Here is a 21,765-nt window from a genome sequence, read left to right on the forward strand (position 1 = left end):
CGAGGAGCGAGAACATCAATAGCTCCTCCTATCCTATTGTTCAACCCCATGGTGAATTTTCTCACCTTCAGATTAGTGTCTTGCTGATAAGGTGGCATGTATTTAAGCAGTCGTGTGAATCTCTCCCAGTACTTATGTACCGACATGTTCCCTTGTTTCAAGTTCTGAAAATCTAAAAGCTTCTGATCATAAAAGGTCTGAGGCAGCGAGCGTCTCCGAAATATGCTCACAAATTTCTCCTAGGTGATTTCAGTGGTTCTAATGTTTTGCTCGACCTTGGTGTTTCCCCACCAGGTTGCAGCTTCTCCGGTGAAATGATATATTCCCCAAATTGCCTTTGAAGTCTCAGAGAAATTCCTAATCTCAAAGTATTGTTCCATCTCTGTTAATCATGCTTTTGCTTCCTCCTCGAACTCAGAACCAGAAAACGTAGGTAGTTTTATTTTCTTTATGTCTGCTGATAAATCAGCCACTATCTCTTTCTTCTTTTGCTTCTTCGATTGCTTGGGAGAGGGAGTTTTGTTACGCTCAGAGACTTCTGTCTCTGTTCTAGGAGGTGGTGAGGTTTGTACTTCCTCGCGGTTCTGCCCTATCTGGGCTGCCATTTCACTCATCCTTTTTTCCATGGTTTCTAACTTTAATTGTGTTTCTTGCAAGATTTGGAGTAGCAGTTCATTAGAAGATTGAGGGTTCTAGCATATTATATCTTGATTTACAATATTCTTGTTGCTATTCATTTTTATGTTTAGGATTCCCACCTGTTAATTTGCAATTACATTAATTATGCGAAAAGAAGAAATCTAATAGAGAAAAAGTCTTACAACACATGTTTTCAAATAACTAACTTCATTGCTTCACTAAGCAATTTTATTTAAAATTTTTTCCTCTATTGAGGAGGTTTACATTCACATAATAATTAATCTTGCTTTACAACACTACATTTTGGTTCAGACTAGTACATATCTTGCACCATCCATGATCTATGAAAATGTAAAAGAGGGTTGCTCTGTTGAGCATTCCAGCTTTGTATCAGCTTGTTTCTATATGTTGTTTTGTTAGCAAAAGTCCACCTAATTCTTTCCTTCTTTATCTGCTGAATTGCCTGATTCAGGGTTTCATCATCTTGGGGTATAGAACAATAGGTGTAATCATATTTAGTCATGTTTCTAATGAGTTAGGGAAAGATGGGATGTCAAGTTTTCTTGCGGGATTTCTTACGTACTAACATCCTGTAGTCAATTCAGATTTCTATCAGGTTTCAAGAAGGTAGGGTGCCCTAGGTTCAGTGTCGAACCCAACGCTCTGATACCATATGTGACATACGAATTTTCATAACCAATTTTAATCTCGTATTAATTTAATTTAATAAGTAGCTAATCCTATTTCACATGACAATGATTTCTACCAATTGATTATAACTGAAAGAATAAATTTTTCAATCTAATTGTCTTTTATATTTAGCCGAATTCACGAAAATTAAAAGGAATTGTATATATGCTTTGCTAACAATTTAACCACTTCTAGCATATTCAACTGAAAAATAAGTAATGGCTAATTATATCATCTGAAATGCTTATTCAACATAAAAGTAAATGTTTTAAATTATCTATCTGTTCTTCTAAGGGTTAAAAGTAAAAGAACATACAATATTAACATAGACTCCTTTCATTCGTTGTCCAAGCCTCGACATTGGTGAGAGAAGCATTGACATAGGCTTAACCTCCCAACCATTACTTATCGCAACACATCCTAAATTAATACAATGGCCCTCCCTACCTTGGGATCAGGCTTGGGATCTTCATAAGCCCAGCCATCTGAGTAATTAGGTGGGTTGAAAGTCCCAACAGTTATTCTCCAAAATAATTGAAGTGTCTGGACAATCAACAAAGATCACATGTTCGACACATCTGCCTAATTTCTACCCTGGCGAAGGATTTCAAGTTGGGTCTACAAACCCGATCTCCACCACTCGACAACATTTTACATAACTGGAACATGCATGAGCTATTGTAGTTTTAGCGTATCATTTATTTAATCTGATGCCATTCTTGTTTGTGCAAACTCTCTACACCTCACCATTTTCAGGCTACCATGCCGGTGATTCTTAGGTGCTCACGAGTTTATATCCACCGCATTGCTTTACACCTCTTCACCTATAATGGTATCATTGCCTGGTGAATTCCTCGGTGTTTGGATTTCATGATATCATTTTCATTCCTGAGTGTAATAAATTCTGAGCTGAGATAATTGTTCATGCATGATTGATACACTATCTTGATTAAGTAACATCAATGATATAGATGGCAGACTCCATATTCGATAATCTATTTAACATCCCCTTGAATTTAGTCAGTGATAATTAGATATCAGTAAATGGGAGTTTCAACAATGAAGATTTACATACGTGGTTTGACAGCTCCTGAACTTGGTCTTTATACTCTTCTTGAACCACGACAAATTTATCACTAAGAAAGAATATAAGAAATAAAGAAGTAAAGCTCGGCAGTATCTTACATGACTCCTCTGTTTTGTTCAGATTCTTTGTGGTTGGAAGAAGAGGGCTCCGCTCCTTGCTTGGTAGCCCGCAGATATGAATGTGAAGGTGATGTGGGAAAAAATGGAATAGTAATGGTTTTAATCAGATTTAAAATTCAGTCTCTCCACTCTATGTAAACTTAGAGAGCCTGATGGCAGAGAAGGAAGAAAGGTAAAAGATGCATTGAGACATGATCATGAGACTCTATAAAAAGAATTTGTTTGGCTCTTCGGCTACCATCGGTTACAAAGAGACTTTTCAAATGCAAATCAATTCGGATTTTTAAAATAAAGAAGAAAATAGAGGGAAAGAATAAGAAGTTGAAAAGTTTGATTTTATTATTTAATTATTATTGTTCATTCTTAGATACGTTCATGTGTATGTATTGATAAAGTGGCATCATTAGATTATAGCTTATAATTTATTGGTGTCACCTTATTTTTATATACATATGTTCGTATTTAAGTTTGAATAATAATGATTAAATAATGAATTCATTAATAATTTCTTCAAAGGTCTGAATTATAGTTTTAAGTTTTTTATTGATTATTATATTATTCCTTTAATAGCTCATGCGGTTCCATAATGCAACATATTGTCAAACCTAGTATCCTTGCCAGAGTGGTCTTAGGTCAAAACTGTCGATTCAAATGACTGGACTATTTGGCCATCCCCTTTCGGTGATCCCGTTTAGCAATGCTTCCCCTCTCTTCAGTCTTCTTCATGCAATCTTTCAACAAACATTCTTGCCAAGACATTAATTCAAGATATATTAATTGTTAATTCAAAAACCATTGTCGATCATCTAGTGACCGTTAGAGATTTCATCAATGTATAAATAACTAACTCATTTCCCATGATAAGGAAGAAATAAATTGATACAACTGCTATAATTAACTAACTCACTTCACATGATCAGGAAGAGGTAAATTGATACAACGGCTATAATTAACTTACTCACTTCACATGATCAATAAGAAATAAATTGATACAACGGCTATAAATAACTAACTCACTTCACATGATTAGGAAGAAATAAATTGATGCAACGCCTATAATTAACTAACTCACTTCACATGATAATAATTCGTTAAACCAACGGCTATGATCAAAATAAAAATTTAGGGGAAAAATTAGGGATGTAATAACGATTCATGGGGATTCATGGCCAAAAATTGCCGATCCGATTCACTGGGACAGCAAAAATTGCCTAGGCCAAATTGGATCACCAAATTGCCTAAACCGGATGAATCACCATAGTTTTTGGTTCTCTGGTTTAAACATACATTGATAATACAAATGCAGAAGCAAGTACAAGATATGTTAAGTATCAATATTAACTTACACATGATATCATTGTCATTAAATAAAAACAATCTTATGCATTAAATGTGCCATAATATTAGACTTTGATACTAATGTCATTAATAGAACTTTTAAATTTAGTTCCCATTTAAAATTCGCATCAATATTTAACTTGTATTTTATAATGCCCAAATATTCTTAATTGATAATACCTTAATCCAACTCAACTCAACTAAGTTAATCAAAACTATAACTTAGTTGAAGTGTAATTTAAATGTACTTGCGCATCCCCTTTCTTTTTAATTCAATGCATATTTAATAATTTGCCAAATCGCCCTATAAAGTCCCTTACATAAATTGATTTATATTTACTTATATAACTTTTTAATTAAATTTTATTATATACAACTCGATTATTATATATATATTTTTATTACATTGAATTTTATTTATAGTAAATTTGATTAATTTCAATTTTAATTAACCTCAAAATTAATTTATATTACGAATTATTTTTTTGGTTAATTTTTTTGATGGGTAATAGGCAGAAGCCAAGATTAATTATTATTATTTGTTGTGAGTAATTATTATTATTTATTAATCTTGAGTAGACTTCAACTCAAGACTTCCCACATAAGAGACTCACAATTTATGTGTTGTCCTTAATTTTGGCTTTGCAAAATTGGGGCAACCCTAAGCAATTTTCTCATGGATTCGTAGCCGATCCTCTTTGTTTTAACGCATCGATAAGGTGTCATGAAGACAATTCGTTATCCTTGAATTGTACTCTGTGTTGCTCTATATATGCGTTCTTTTGAAGGTTTCCGTCGAGTTAAACCCAATTGTTTGCTAGTAAGAGTTTTTCTTCTCTGACTGCAAATGCAAGATTTTTGGCAAAATTCACGTATTTTCTTTGTTTTTCTTTTTGTTGATTATAGTTTTTAGTCTTTTTTTGCCTTAGGTTAATAACCCTTGGAATGTTATTCATTTCGAGCTAACTTCGGTCAAAATTGGAGTTGTCTAGCTCAAGTTATAAAGGAAAAGGTGGGGTTTTTTAGGACAACTACATATATTTATTGAAAAGCCTCATAAAAGTTGGCTTGTTATTGGCAATCACATGATATAAAATTATATTTGATATTTAAAGCGGATTTTGACATCCATTTTCAATTTTCAACTCATTCTGAGTTGATTTGACCATAATTTTTAATCTTTTGTGAATATTAGCCTATTTCAAGTCTATTTTCATGTTACTTTATTGAAAATTATAGTTAAATATTAAATTTAATTAATTGAGACACTTTAAATGCATTTAAGTGGGAGTTTTTTTAAATTTTTGTATATATCAACATGCAAATCACTATATGAAAACCCACTTCCAATCAAATATAAGGCCAACATCATAAAAGTGGACTTTTAAAATGCAATAGTACATTTTTATGTGTATAGTGGGTTTTTAATGTGCTTTTGCATATTCAAATCTTCTTCAATTGACTTAAGTTGAGACTTTGAATCCATTTGCATATGTAAGTTCATTTTTAATGTTTTAATGCATATAGGTGGAGTTTTTCAAACCTATTACATATGCATTTTTTAAATTGCCACTTAAGTGGACTTTTGAGATCAATTTACATGTTATTATAACATGTAAATACATGTTTTAAGTGAGTTTTCATTTAAGTAAACAAAATGTGACTTTTTTGACCTTAGTGCATATATTTTTGGTAAATAAAAATCCATTTCTATAAGCCAAAATTAGAAGTGCTAAAAGAACATGTATATGCATTGAAAAACCCCGTTTTTCACTTAAAGATCGTAAGTGACTATTTTTCATGCAGTAACAAGCAGTTTTAAACATGTTTTTTCACTTCTAAAAATGCGTTTTAGCAAGAGTGGTGATTTTAGACCCAATTGCATATCATTTAAACATGCAAATTGCTTCTAAAACCCATTTTTATGGCTTGCAGTGCATTAAAATCTGAAATGGCAATTTTTCCAGCCATTGCATATGTTTTAAACATGTCACTGCAACCAAAAAGTGCATTTTTACTTACAATATGAGGCTTTTTGATCAAACACCTAAAAGTGGCGATTTTTAGCCCCTAAACACATGTTTTTGGCTTGCAAAACTTTACCTTTTTGGGTGTTTTTCATCAAAAACGGATTTTGCAGCCTTCAAATGCTCATATTTTGAGCATTACTTAGTCGTTTTTGATGATATATAGGTCCTTTTTGCCTAAAAGCACCCAAAGAACATGTTGGGCTACTCAAAAAGGGAGTTTGCTAAGTGTTTTCTCCATTTCTCAAACCCTTTAAGGCACGTTTTTGCTAAAAAATGTCCTAGTTTTGAGCAATTTGGACCATTAAAACAGCAAGTGTTTGGGTCAAGGTAAGTTTGAAAGCATTTCCTATCCTTCCTAGCTTGCATTCAAGTCTTTTAAATCACTTGATATGCTTGGGACGCCATTTTCCAAATTCTTTGTGTATGGCTTTGATTTAGTCAAAGGTTGTTGCATTTTTTTTTGTGCATTTTATCTCTCTAACTATCTACACTTGTCCAAATTCAAACCTTGACTATTCATCTGCATTATATCACCTTCGCTAGTGATCTAGCCTAAGTGACATCTTGGAATTAATTGCAAATCATTAGAAGGCAAGCACAGTTGGATGGAGACTTGCAAGAGTTGGTGGAAGGTTTAAAATTGAGCATTGGGTGTTTGAACTTTGCGCTGAAACATGTGCACAAACATTTCTCTATGTTAGAGGGAATAAAGCCATTGAAGGCTGCAGGAATACTGGCTCATTTAGACATTTTTGAGGAATACAGCATAAGTGGGACTAAAGAGGTGAAAGCCTTGACAAGATTAGAAGTATCAACACCGTCTAAGATTACTATCAAGCAATTCACAAATGATGGAAGTTTCAGACCAAACACCCATGAGACTGTACATATCTACATCTAACATCAACAAGTACATGATTCTCGTATTTCCTTAGTGCACGCAATGGGAGAAAGGGAATTTGGAGTTGACATGAGGGGACACTGAACAATGAATAGCAGTGAAACCATCCAGACATGGGAGATGACATGTCTCAGATACTCAAGGGCTGTTAAGGATTAAAGATTGTTTCTTGAAGATCGACTTACCAGACATGATAGACTCACATAGGAAAAGTCATTTGTGAGTCACGGCAAATGCATAGCTGGCAAGTGGTCAACAACGGATGTTAAATATTGACACTCTCTTTAATTTACAGGTGCAATAAATCCCGTCTTAAAATACTTTTTTTGAGAAAGTTTTGTATACGAATGCTGATTAAACATTAAGATTGTGACCCTAATTAAAATTATATATCTTGGGAAGATTTGCGTTTATTGAACTTGCATTTTGAATTAAATTTATATCTGGGCTGGCGTTCATCTGAATTATGGAGAAGTCTGATTCATTCTTGAAAATCTCGGATGTTAAATTCATTTTGGAACTGCTGGTATCATTTTAAGTACCCAGGATATTACAATTGGTGTGGCTGTAGAAGTGTTTGACAGACTGTCAAAGTGTGTATATGGAAATTGTGATGAAATTATGGGACATAACAGGTAGGGGATTTTACATGACTTGTGCTTTTCATGCAATTTTTCTATTATTTTTGGCTCCATTGTTTGCAATTTCCAGTGCCATTACAAGGTTTTTTTGGCTGTAGATTTTTCCCTTTGTCTAAACACAAATTTTCCTCATTTTAAATCTGTCATTTTTTGGTTTAAAAAACCTGTGTTCTTTTCTACCTTTGATGTGTATTTTGTGCTAGCTATTTGTTTGGTTCTGATAGTTTTTTCACCTAAAAATAAATGTTTGGTTTTGGTTGATTTTTCTCCTCAAAAATTGTTTTTGGTTTCTGTAATTTGCGAGGTTCGCATGGGATTTTATGTAAGGGATTCTTGTTTTAGTTTTTTTTTTTAATGTTCTTTCCAAAAAAAGGTTTTGTAAATTCCAAATCATTGTATCTTGTAGTTTGTTTTAGGTCTTTGCTCATTTGCAAAAGTTTAGAGGGTTTGTTGACCTTTCCTCAAAATTGTGGCAGCTGTTCTTAGTGTTTGTCTCTATTGATCCGGAAGGACACTTCTGTTATCCAACATCAAGTTGGACGTTGTGTGATGATTTATGGTCAAAGGTTTTGCAGATTCTGGGAGGGCTAGTGACAAACTTATCTTAGTGGAAGAGTCAGTGACAGGCTCTTGTCTTTTGTTGCAGACCATTTCAAAGAAGGTGACAACCTTTGTTTTTTTCTAGGCTACTCTTGGTCATTGACATTCTGCAGATCCAGAGAGGGTCTTAGCAACAACAAAATGTTCTAAAGGATATGTAACTATTAGACATGTATTGTCTTCTGTGGGGTAGTTGATAGAATGACTATTAAGGGAGAGTTTTAGAATATCTTTAGTATTCTGGGTTCTTGCTATATTTAGCTCATTACTCTATAAACTTAGTTAATGGTCATTTAGGCTTTATTTATAGTTGTCTTAATCTGGTCTATTTTAGATGTTTTATTTAGGCAATTTTTTTTTAACTTAATGCTTTTTATAGCATTTATATATATATTTTAACTTAATGTTTTTTATAGCATTTATAAAATCTATTTAAGAGTGTATATTGTTAATACAATCAATCCTGTTTTTTAAAGTTTCAGCATTAATTATCAAGAAGCTACTCTTGCCATTTTCCCTCTTGTGGAAGTTATTGTGGTCTTGCAAGGTTCTTTAGGGTGTTCAGGAGTCACTAATCAACTCTTCCATATTCTATTTATATTACATGATTTATTTATTTATTATATGACTTTAGAAATCAAAATAATTTTCAAATTTCAATTGATGAGTTTTCTTTGGTCAGTGTCACCAAAAGTTCATCAGCTTGAGCAAGCTCTTGTATCTCTTGTTCCACCAACTTGGATTTGTTAAGTTATTGTCAAGCTAATGGTAGAACGGTGCATAATTGATATTTGATAGACAATGTTGGGAGGATGTGCCGGTCCATATTGTTTTGGCCATGGTACTGTTGTTGTATGTACGTTTCGTATTATCTTATTTATTGCATATGGAATCTAATGTTATGTTAATGGCCTATATCAAACACTATGTTTTATGGGCTATGCATATTATATGTATAGCTACCAATGCATGAAATTTCCAATGCTTGAAGAGTTAAGTGAGAATTTGTTTACCTGACAATTGACTTGAAAGAAAAAGGCTTAGCAATAATAAATATCATGTGTAATTTATATTCTTGCATGTTGTACTATACACCTTGTTTAAGTATGAACTCCCTACAACATAATAGGTGATCTGCTCAGCCATGTATATTGAGGAGTAGCATTTTTACTTTTCGGATGAACGCAGATTGATGCCATTGCTGAAGCAGTTGAACAGCGGATTCAAGTTAGCGATATGGTAAAATTGATAAGCTTTGGTATTCTGATTTATTATGCAGCTTTTATTTTTCTTTATCTTCCATTGTATTTACTGTTCTTGTTCAAACTATACGTATGTGCTAAAATGCAAAGTGATTTTTGATGGCAGTCTGTTTAGCAAGTGGCTTTTGGGAAATTTCTATAATATTTAGTTAAAAATGGATAACTTCAGGTGTTTATCTTTGGTGGTGTGGGACCTATTCATTCTGATGTTTCATTGGCTGGAGTTGCAAAAGCCTTCGATGTTCGCTTGGTGAGATAATGCCTCATTTGGGTGTTCTTATCTTGAGTAATTTTGTATGATTGTATCTATCAATAAATATATTTCAAGTTCTTTTGATCATCAAGACAGTCAAAAATTCTTTGTAAACAAGATACCAAATTGTTGAATCTTTCATAGAGAATATACCTAATCAAGGTTTTATTATGGGAAGATATTATAACTAGATAACGCTTTTTTGCTTGAATGTACCCCTACATTGTAGTTTTTGTTTCTCTCTTAATAATGTTTCATGTCAATAGTTTTCTACGAGTTGTGATCATGAAAGTCTATGAAATGATCTACTTTTGGAAAAGTTATTAGTGGGATTGTGTAAAATTAAGTGTTAACATGACATGCTCTTATTCCTGATCCTTTCTGTGACAATGAACAAGATTATCATAATAAATATTCTTTATGTTGTTTTGCAGGCACCTGATGAGGAATTTGAAGAATATCTTAGACAGTTTCTAGGAGCTGATTGTTCTGGTGATCAGAATGAGGTGAGCTAAGTGAACCAAACTTACCGTCCCAATGTGCTCCCATGTGATTACTACTTGTTGACTGCCAAAAAATCGTGGTCTACTAAAGGAATTTTATCTATGCTAGACATATAAGTAGACTATAGATCCTTTGTTATAAGTTCATAAGTTATGAGGAAGTACCGTAATTGTAAATAAGTTGCTTCGGGCTTTAAAGTTTGTAGCAACCCATATATAGTATCACAGAAAATTAAAATTAACACTTGTTTTGACCAATGAATTATAAAATTTAAAAACTTTAGGTGAGCAGAAGAGTTTGAAAATCAGTGACAGATGTCTGCAATTGTATAACTGGAAAAAATGTAATAGGATCTCCTTAATTAGTCAACAAGCAGGCATTCAAGTTCATAACCTTGTTGGCCTTTATCTGCATAGCATTTTTTGTTTGATTACTTTTTAAAAATTTCTTGTTTTTGAAAGACGAGTGCAGCTGGTTTGTGACCTGGAAAGCATTTAGAGGCCATGATGACACCAGATGCTTTAACTGCTCAAATGCCGTAGATAATGGACTTAAGGGTGTGCCATTATTATCCTTGATAATGCATGTTACATGTGTAGCATGTGCATGGTGCGGTAATAATGACTGGGAGCATGGGTAGAGGAATTCAGTTTCTGCTTCTCCAAGGCAACCATATAGTTTAGATATACTGTGGTAACAGTGAACTAGGGTCATTTCTTGTTTTGATAACTAAATGAAAGAAAAGGCTTCACTTTAGTTAGACCTCTAGCGAAGGCATATAATCTTCAGAGCATCTTCATGGCATATCATTAATGATTAGAACAAAGTTTCTCAACAACATAATCTCTCTTCTGTTTGGTCGCTTCTTTTGGTTACATGTGAGTGTACTTTTTAGGTTTTCATAGTTAATTCTAATTTTTGTATTTGACAATCCTTGAAATTTTTCCAGCCCTTGTATTATTTGATGCAAATTAATGAAAAACTTTGATCTTCAACACACAAGGAAATATTTTTATTTATTAAATTGACTCTACTTTTTAGGTGTCAGGTCATAATGTAGCTAAGGCAGTTAAACACTGTCCTAATTCACAATGTTAGGTTCGTAAATGTTTAAATGAGAGGAGATTCACAATAATAGAGAGGCGTTTTTACTTTCTGTTCTTCAAACAAATTCGCTTGGCAATGTAATCTCTCTGCCATTTGGCAATTTTTGAAAATATGAGTGTCAATTTAGCTTATCAGATTTCCACAGTTCATAGTGATCTTTGAAAATTGTTTTCTGGAATAAACTCTGTATGATTTTTGCATTGACTTTTGGGTCTAGCTCTGCAAACCATCATCAGGATAAGAGAGGATAACTGAAGGATTGAAAAAGTGAAATGTCAATGCAAAACTCATACATAGTTTAATTTAGAAAACAATTTTGGAGCATGCAAGTTCTCTCTGTTCTGTTGCATAGTTCATCATTTCTGAAATCCTTTGTTTTTGCAACTTTAATGGTGCATATTGAAATTTTTGTGAAAACTTGACGTCTTAGATATAAGGACATATTCATATGCATTTCAATTGATTCTAATTTTTAGGTTTCAAGTAGCAAGGTCTAACTGAGGCGGTTGAGCACTGTTGTTGTTCATTATGTGTGATCTAACAAAATGTTTACAATGAGAGAAGTTACTTTATGATAGAGAGAGATCTAAATTCCATTCTTCTGTTGAACAATAACGGACATTTTTTTATATTCTTGATGATCACATGAACCCAGCTGTTCCCTCTAAACTAATCTTATTCATAAAGCCATGCTTTCTTTGGTTATCACACCAAGTCCCTATACCCCAAGCACTAGCTGACCTTGCTTCTTTTTATCAGGTGGCTGTGTAGTACACATTGCTGTGTGGAATTTGGCCACATGATTTAAGAATTTAAATAATGATCAATAGGTATTATTGCTAAATAATATGGGACATGCTATTTGAAGAATTTCTGATTAAAGTTGGGGACAACAATATACATGATAAAATGGGAATGGTTATTGGAAAAGGTCATCCATTATGGGTATTAGCTAGCATGCCCTGGTAGGTATAGCTCTCCTTTAGGACAATCTTGGATGGGTGGTTGACAATATTATTAGAATAATATCTTATAATATCTTTTATTATTCCTTATGTAATGGTCTATACTGTGTAAAGTTCTGCAAATTCTGAACAACCAAACTGATATAATGCCTGTCTCTACTTGCTGAAGATGATCTTGAATATATCAGACCTTTATATGAAATGTTAAAGGAGTATAATAATTATTCTGCAAAATGTTTTATACTTGCTAGAAATCGGATAGGGCAGTAATGCTAAAGGAGCAGACCATATAAGTTTCGTGTGTCCTTTATTCACATTTTAACCCTTATTTACAAGGCAATCAAGAGGCATGTCCTTAGAAAGGACATGACTCTTACCAAGTCGGTCCTCTATATAAACTCTCAATTTATCTTGCCAAGATCAGTGTCTAAAGGAGATTATGATTAGTTAGTAAATGTACTAACTATACTATGCAAAATAGAACATAATAAGTGCCCCATTAAAGACGCCGATTAGGTCATATAAAAAATGTATTTAAGAGACCGATCCTTTCTAAGGACCTCCATACTTTACTAGATCTGATGATTTGTAATTCAGACCAGTCATGATTATCATAGTTATATGGAATTAACACTCCCTCTTAACTTGATAATCATACCGAGAGAAAAAATATCTAGCACCATCAATCAAGATGAATAGGCATAGATTGATACTCTATATCTATTTGAATCTTCTAAGCATGTGGTGTCATTGAACACATGATACTATGTCATATTACTATCCCTATGATATGACTTATCACTTATACTAGTGATAACAGTATTGCATGGAATGCAACATACAAGACAAAATCCGGAGAATGATTAATTTCTTCCTTTATCCAAGTTGTGACTCATAGGTACTAGTAGGCCTATGTCAAAATATGATCTTGAGTTAAGATCTACCAGTGCACAGGATAAAATACGGAGAATGATTAAATCCTTCTTTTATCCAAGCTGTGACTCATAGGCATAGAAATGTCTACATCACAATATGATCTTGAACTCATCCAGATCTGACAGTAGCTCTCTATTGTTCAACACATTATCTAAGAAATCGTCATCTCTCATAATGTCTTTTATACAAGTGTTCATTATCTCAGAGATCGTCATCGCTTAGATAATGAATACAAATGGTGGAGCCCATAACAGTCAATAGCCTGACAAAAATAATTGTAACTGAAAATTATTTCATTAATAATTGAAGAATACAAATGTATTATAATTCAACCATACCAAGTCTTTTCCTGAAGTGATCTATCTTCACTCGAGAGAGAGGTTTGGTAAGAATATCTGCTATCTAATTTGCAGTGAAAATGTATTCTAATTTTACAGTACCTGTCTACCATATCTCTTACAGAATGGTAAGGAATTTCAATATGCTTGGACTTGTCATGAAAAACTGGATTCATAGAAAGCTTAATGGAACTTTGATTATCACAATGAATAATAGTAGGATTCATGGGTTGATCCAAATAATCCCACAAATAACTTTCTAAGCCATATTGCTTCCCGAGAGGCCATTGCTGCTCCAATGTATTCAGCTTCTGTGGAACTCTGTGCTACTGATGCCTGCTTTTTGCATATCCATGATATCATCGCTGAGCCTAAACTGAAACAACATCTTGAAGTGCTTTTCCTATTAGTAATACTTCCAGCCCAATATGAGTGTACCCATGTAAGTCCATGCCAACTTTCTCATACTTGAGCCCAAGATTAAGAGTGCTTTGTAAGTATCTCATGATGTGTTTAACTGCAACTAGGTGAATCTCTTTTGGCTCACATAAACTGACTTAAGGCATTAACAACATAGCAAATATCAGGTCTTGTATTTGCCAGGCACATAAGAGACCTAATCCTCTATTTGTAAAGAGTAGAATCTATGGAGGTTGATTTTGTAGCTGCTTCCTTAAGTTTGTGTAGATTAGTCTCCATTGGAGAAGACATAGGTTTGCAGTTCCACATTCCAAATCTCTTCAAGATATCTAATGTATACTTTCCTTGATTAAGTATGATGCTGTCAAAGTTCTGCCATACTTCTAGTCTTAGGAAGTAATGAAGGAGTCCTAAATCTTTCATTTCAAATTCTTTGATTAGATCTTTCTTGCATTGATCTATAAGATGATCATCACCTATTATTACTAAATCATCAACATATAGTATCAAAATTATCATATCATCTTTATCTTTTTTTATAATAGAGATTTGGATCAGCTTCATTCTTGGAGAATCCTAAACTGGAGAGATAATTATCAATTCTTTCATACTATGCCCTTGGAGCCTGTTGAAGCCCATAGAGAGCTCTCTTGAGCTTGCAAACAAAGACTTTAGGGTTATGAGTTTCAAATCCTTTAGGTTGTTCCAAATATACCTCTTCTGTAATCTTTCCATTCATAAATGTTGTTTTCACATCCATCTGATGTACTTTCCATCCCTTCACTGATGCAATAGCTAGGATTGCCCTTACAGAGTTGTATCTGGCAACTGGAGCAAAGGTTTCTTCATAATCAATTCCCTCCTTCTAAGAGAATCCCCTACTACAAATCTGGCTTTATATTTTTCAATGCTACAGTCAGCAACATGCTTGATTTTAAATATCCACTTAGAAGAAACAACAGATTTTTTGTTAGGCCTTGGAACAATTTCGCAAACATAATTCTTAGTAATGGATTAGTATTATTCCATCATAGCATCCTTCCAAGTTGTATGTTTAATAGCATTTGAAACATTGGTTGGTGCAACAAAGTCTTGTACTTCCTCTATAGTCTTAATATCCCAAAGTGGTCTTTTTTTAGGATTTTGATTTTCTTCAAGATTAAGATTTTGAATTTCATTTTGAATTTCTTCAATGTTCTCCCTCCGAAACTTAGATTTACAATTTTCTTCAAAATTAGGTATATGTGTAGGATCTTCAGAACTAAGGGCTTTTTTGAATGCTAAATCTTCTTCAAATATGACATCCCTACTAAGTTCAATGTTTTTCTGACCAGGTATGAAAACTCTATATGCCTTAGATGTTTCACTATACTCGACAAAAATACCTTTCCTCCCGGAGGGTTCTAACTTAGTTCGCTTTTCTTTTGGAACATGTATGTATACTGGGCACCCAAATATCCTAAGATGGCTTATATTTGGTTTAACCTTAGAAAAGACTTCTTCAGGAGTTTTATCTTTTAAGGTGGGAGTGAGGACTTTTGTTTTGAATATAGACAGTAGTACAAGAGGCTTCTGCCCAAAGATAATATTTTAAATTTTGATTGAATATCATAGCTCTTGCTGCTTCTATAACTGTTCTATTCTTCCTTTCTGCTACCCCGTTTTGCTATGGGTTATAAGGAACAATATACTCGCTCTTAATTCCTACTTCTTTACAAAAATCTTTAAACGAGTCTGAAGTATATTCCCCTCCATTGTCAGTCCTAAGAGTTTTAATTTTGTGTTCTGATAAGTTTTTTAGTTAAGGTTTTGAAATCTTTAAATCTCTTAAGGATTTCTTCTAATTCTTTATATTTTAAGAAGTAAATCCATGTTTTCCTAGAGAAATCATTTATAAAAAGTATAGAGTACCAGAATCCTCCAAGAGAAGGAACAGACATAGGTCCACATAAATCTGAGTGGACTAATTCCAAAACATGGTTAGTTTTTCTAGTGCTATCATGAAATGGACTTTTGGTGTTTTTACCCAGAGTGCATCCTTTGCATATGCTTGAATGATCCTTATTCAACTTAGGTAAATCCGTAACCATCTTCTCCATAGTTGATAAGGCTTTGAACTTTAGATGTCCTTACCTTCTATGCCACATTTCGTTTATATCAGCAGCTTCATGAATTAAGGCTTGAGTAGGTTCTATGTTTAATTCATACAAGTATCCCTTTCTTTGACCAATCAACTTTAATTTCTTAAATGAAGAGTTCTTAGACCAGGTCATTATTTTACCATCCATGAATGCAACATTATGTCCATCATCTTTAAGTGCTATAACAGAGATTAGATTCCTCTTTATTCCTGGCAAATAGAGTATTCTTTTGAGATGGAGAGAAATACTCTACTTAAGTTTCAAGGTGCAGTTCCCAATTCCTTTGACTGAATGATTGGAATTATTACCTATGGTAACTTCGCCATTAACTTCTTTTGATATTGAGTCTAGTACTTCTTTGTATCTTGTAATGTGTCGAGATGATCCACTATCAATTACCCATGCTGTGTTTGATACTTCATTTGATAGTGCAAAATACAATACACATTTCTCAAGATCATAATTTTCTTCTTTCCTAGTAACATTTGTATAGTTTACTTGCTGCTTTGTATTCTTATAGGGGTTCTTCATGGCATCCGAAGACTATGGATTGTCCACGGATGTACCTCTCTATTACGGATTTCTTTGTGACAATGAAGGACCCTTAGTCCTTACCTTGTCTTTCTTTCTTCTTGTTGCTTTGTTCCTTTTCAGTCACTGTTTGGTGCCTTTGCTTGGTAGGCTCTTCTGTTTGTATGCTCAGTCCCATAAACCGTTTTGGTTTTTCATGGACATTAATAATTTTATCTTATCTTTATCTTATCTTATCTTAGGGCAATTAGATCGATAGTGTCCAAATTTTTCACATTTGAAGTATTTTATTTTGGATTAATCTCTCTTAGGTTTTTCGTTGCTTTGATTACTCTTCTTCTTAAAGTGCTTCTTCTTACCTTTATAGGAATTTGTGTTGAGGACATGAAGTTCTTCATCTTTAGTTTTCAATTTTCCTCCTTTCTTAAGTTTTTTAGATTCTTCTTAAAGACAATCTCCTTTAAATCTATTGAAGTCTGGAATATTGTCTCTAGCACTTACTCATTGTGAGAATTTTTCCCATGTATCCGGTAATCCATCTATAGCCATGAGTGTCAGCTCTTTGTCTTCAATTATGGTCCCTATACTTGCAAGTTCATCTCTTAGACTAGCCATCCTTAGGAAGTATGAATTCATAGATTCTCCCTTCTTTCTTTGTATATGATTTAGTTGTCTTTTTAGTGCAAGGGTTCTAGTTGCATTGTTAACTTGATATGCATTTAATAATGCATTCATCATATTAAATGTTGTTTGATGTTTTGTTAGCATAGGTACTATTTCATTTTTAACTCCATCTAATATGATTTGCATGACTTTCCTATTTCCTTTACTCCAGATAGTTTTATGAGGTCAGCATCAGGTTGCTTGGATTCTTTATCAACAAACTGTATTACATCATTGTCTTAAAGAATCATCATAATTTTCAATTTCCAAGCAACAAAGTGTTCTTTTCCATCAAACCTATCTTCGGGTTTGATTGTGCTAGCCATTGAAGGTAGAAGGATGTTGCTAGATATGAATCAAGTCTAATTACTAATTTGCAGAGCCAAGGTTCGACTACCAGAGCTCTGATACCATGTGAAGTTCTGCAAATTCTGAACAACCAAACTGATATAATATATTAGACCTGTATATGAAGTGTTAAAAGAGTATAACAATTATTCTACAAAATGCTTTATACTTGCTACAAATCGGATAGGGCAATAATGCTAAAGGAGCAGACCATATAAGTTTCGTGTGTCCTTTATCCACATTATTAATCCTTATTTATAAGGCAATCAAGACGCATGTCCTTAGAAAGGACATGACTCTTACCAAGTCGGTCCTCTATATAAACTCTCAACTTATCTTGCCAAGATCGGCGTCTAAAGGAGATTATGATTAGTTAGTAAATGTACTAACTATACTATGCAAAATAGAACATAATAAGTGGCCCATTAAAGATGCCAATTAGGTCATATAAATAATGTATTTAAGAGATCAATCCTTTCTAAGGATCTCCATACTTTACTAGATCTAATGATCTGCAATTCAGACCAGTCATGATTATTAGAGTTATATGAAATTAACATATTGTAGATTTTGTAAATATTGCATTCTTTCTAAGATTATGATTGTTCTATTGTAGAAACCGTCTTTGTACATGAATGATTGTATATTCCGTCAATTTTTTACTAATTATTTTCATGATAATAAGTTTTCTTCCAAAAACTTATAATTCTTTAAGAAATTATTAGTTTTTAAATTATTTAAAATTACTTTCTTGGTGTCTAGATTTTGACTACCATTTTGTAGGGATAAAAAACAGGACTTTAAAAAAAAATTCTTGGTTGCTTTTATGGTTCAATGGGTTGAGCTTTCTTCTTTGCAAACTCTGAGCTTTTTACTTTTAGTCATCGTTTTCTTATTTTGCTGACCCGATTCTTTGTGCAACGGGAATATCTAGAAACAATAGGTGTTTCTCCTCTTTGCAACCTGTGTGACCATTTTTATGGTCAAGTTTCTCTCTCATATTCCCACGTAACGTCCTTTCAGCTTCTTCTCTGTGATAGAATTGTATGGTTCTTGCATCGGATTTCCTTGCATTTCAAGCGGTGTTTGTAGTCATTTTAGGGCTCATTTTCTCTGTTTGATGACACTTCTTTTCTTGTGACAAGAGTTTTGGGACACAAGGTGTTTTTTTTTTCATTTGGAGCTCATATTTAGCATATTGCTCAACCAGCGTGACTCTTCCTTGTTTGCTCTTCTAGATACTGTTTTTGGTTACTACGGAAGCTGTTTCACACAACTTGTACCTCAAACAAAGTTTTTTTGCCAAAATTTGTGTGTGTTTTCTTGATTTGCAGACTTTCGCTTGTTCTCTTGGTTGGATTTTGATTTTATCTACATATTCCTTCTTTTTTTTTGTGGGAAATTTTGGATCTTCGATTATTTTTTTATCTATCAAAAATTTGCACCGCTAGATTTGACCCATTTGTACTTTTATATTTTGAAGTCAATATTTGAATCTACCTTTGTGCTTTGGGATCCATGCCTCGGGTTCTGCACACTATTTTTTGCCTTTACAAAATTTATCATTTTTGTCTTGGAAAATATGCCAATGGCATCTTTGACCAACATAATGTTGGAAGGAAATAAATGATTCAATGACAAAACTTACAATATATGGAAGTATAGGATGATGACTATCTTTGAGTATCATCCCCTTGATGAACTTGTTTTGGGTAAATGGTTTCGTCCTACCAAACTTGGAGAAGATTAGGATAAGTTTGATGAGCACAACCGAGAAGTAGCCATGCTTCTCAAGCTTTTAGTTACTGATGATCAATTCCCAAAAGTGTCATCTGTCAACACAATTGCAGAGACCTAGACTCTAATGAAGGATCTCCACGAGACATTACATAAGAGCCATGCATTCATCATGAAGAACCAACTAGTTTCGATCATGATGGATCAATGTATGTCCTTATAGGAGCATTTGCCAAAGATAAAGAACATTCGAGATCAACTTGAGGCCATTGGTCGAAAAATGGAGGAAGATATGGTAGTCATAACTCTGAAAAGTCTACCTAAAATCCTATAATCACTTCATAGAAACACTGAACATTACTACAACTAATATTCACTTGAAGTTTTTTGATTTATGCATTGAACTTCAACAATAGGGTCGTTCGAAACAACAGTTTAGTAGCAGTGCAACTTCTTCATCCTTAGAGCAAGACTTCTCAGCCAAATCCTTTCACAAGGATAAAGGTAAAGCCTAATCCTCTCACTTGAAATACTCCAATCAGCCTCAAGATAGCTTGAAAGTGTATTGTAGCTACTACCATAAATTTGGCAACTTGATACATGACTGTCAAAGTTAGATTGCTTTTGAATAGTGGAAGTGTAATATATGAATTTTCATAACCAATTTTAATCTCATATTAATCTAATTTAATAAGTAACTGATTTCATTTCACATGACAATGATTTCTGTCAATTGATTATAATTGAAAGAATAGTCTTTCCAATCTAACCGTCTTTCATATTCAGCTGAATTTCACGAGAATTAAAAAGAAATATATATGCATTGCTAACAATTTAACTACTTCTAACATATTCAACTGAAAATCAGTAATGGCTAATTATATCAACTGAAATGCTTATTCAACATATAAGTAAATGTTTTAAAAATTTCTATCTATTCTTCTAAGGGTTAAAAGTAAAAGAACATACAATTTTAACATAGAATCCTTTTATTTGTTGTCCAAGCCTCGACATTGGTGAGAGGAAAAGCATTGACATAGGCTTAACCTCCCAACTGCGGACCATTACTTATCCCCACTCATCCTAAATTAATAGAACGGCCCTCCCTACCTTAGGATCGGGCTTGGGATGTTCATAAGCCCAACCATTTAAGTAATCAGGTGGGTTGAGTGTCCCAATAGTTATTTTCCAAAATAATTGAAGCGTCTGGACAAACAACAAAGATTACATGTTTGACATATCTGCCTAATTTCTACCTTGGCGAAGGATTTCAAGTTGGGTTTGCAAACCCGATCTCCACCACTCGACAACACATTACATAACTGGAACATGCATGAGCTATTATAGTTTTTGCATATTATTTATTTAATCTGACTCCATTCTTATTGTATGCAGACTCTCTACACCTCCTCACCATTTTAGGCTACCATGCCGGTGATTCCTAGGTGCTCGTGAGTTTAACACCTCTTCACCTATAATGGCATCATTGCCTGGTGAATTCCTCGGTGTTTGGATTTTCATGATATCATTTTCATCTCTAGATGAGTATAAATGGAAGAATTAGATTCTAAGCAGTATTTATTTGATCAAGATTACCATTGCATTTCTATTCTTCATAGTCATGGTTGATATGGCTTATGGTTAAAGAACAATCAGCGATATGAACAGACTCTGTGATCTAAAATCTATGTAATGCCTATCTCAATCTGTAATATGATGGCTACAGTATTTGGTTTAAATTCATTGAAAACAAAAATAAAATGTGACACCTGACTGGCATACTTCAAAAAGAAAATAACAATTACTCTAAGCTCGGCGTATCAGTGTTCTTATGTGACACCACAAAAATTCTTTTAGTTCTCCACAGCCGGGATGATGATCTCTGCTCTCTCGTGCTCAGAGTCCGTGGATGATGGATAACGTGAGAGTGAAATGGTAAATGGAATCCCAATGAATGTTGTCGGTATTAAAAAAAATAGGTTCTCCTTCCTATGTGAAAACGTATAAGAAGAGAACAGAGGGCCACCAAAAATCAGATGGAAAAGAATGGAAAAGAAGAGAAAGACCATGTCCAAATACGATCGATGAGTCTCTAATAAGAAGATGGCTTGGCTCTTTGACTACCTACCATCAGTTACAAAGAAGACTTTTCGAATGCAAATCAAATCGATTTTTTTTTTTTAAAAAGAAGGAAAATAGAGGGAAAGAATAAGAAGTTGAAAAGTTTGATTTTATTATTTTATTATTATTGTTCATTCTTATGTACGTTCATGTATATGTATTGATAAAGAGACATCATTAGATTATAACTTATAATTTATTGGTGTCACCTTATTTTTATATAGATATGTTCGTATTTGAGTGTGTATAATAATGATTAAATAATAAATTCATTAATAATTCTCTAATAGCTCATGTGGTTCCACAATGCAACATGTTGTCAAATCTTAATATCCTTGCCAGGGTAGTTTTAGGTCAAACTCGTCCATTCTGATGACTGGACTATTCGATCATC

General features: G+C 33.5%; 2 protein-coding genes across 5 annotated transcripts in view; one reads left to right on the forward strand and one right to left on the reverse strand.

Moving 5' to 3' along the window:
* The window catches only part of LOC149554804 (phosphoadenosine phosphosulfate (PAPS) reductase family protein), a 161,713-nt gene that overhangs the window by 58,353 nt on the left and 81,595 nt on the right, over positions 1–21,765 (forward strand). For all 4 annotated transcript variants that reach the window (XR_016364419.1, XM_089828807.1, XM_089828808.1 and 1 more), the window contains exons 9-11: positions 9,234–9,284; positions 9,477–9,557; positions 9,995–10,066. Coding sequence is in view for 3 of the 4 variants with exons in the window: in XM_089828807.1 (XP_089684933.1) it covers positions 9,234–9,284; positions 9,477–9,557; positions 9,995–10,066 (204 nt within the window). In the remaining variant the exon portion in view is untranslated. The remainder of the gene's footprint in view (positions 1–9,233; positions 9,285–9,476; positions 9,558–9,994; positions 10,067–21,765) is intronic.
* The window catches only part of LOC149554805 (uncharacterized), a 171,691-nt gene that overhangs the window by 57,199 nt on the left and 92,727 nt on the right, over positions 1–21,765 (reverse strand). The gene's annotated exons all lie outside the window — the stretch shown is intronic.

This window comes from Cupressus sempervirens, chromosome 5, assembly GCF_028749045.1.
Source record: "Cupressus sempervirens isolate cs-2001-9-10 chromosome 5, ASM2874904v1, whole genome shotgun sequence".
Taxonomy (NCBI): domain Eukaryota; kingdom Viridiplantae; phylum Streptophyta; class Pinopsida; order Cupressales; family Cupressaceae; genus Cupressus; species Cupressus sempervirens.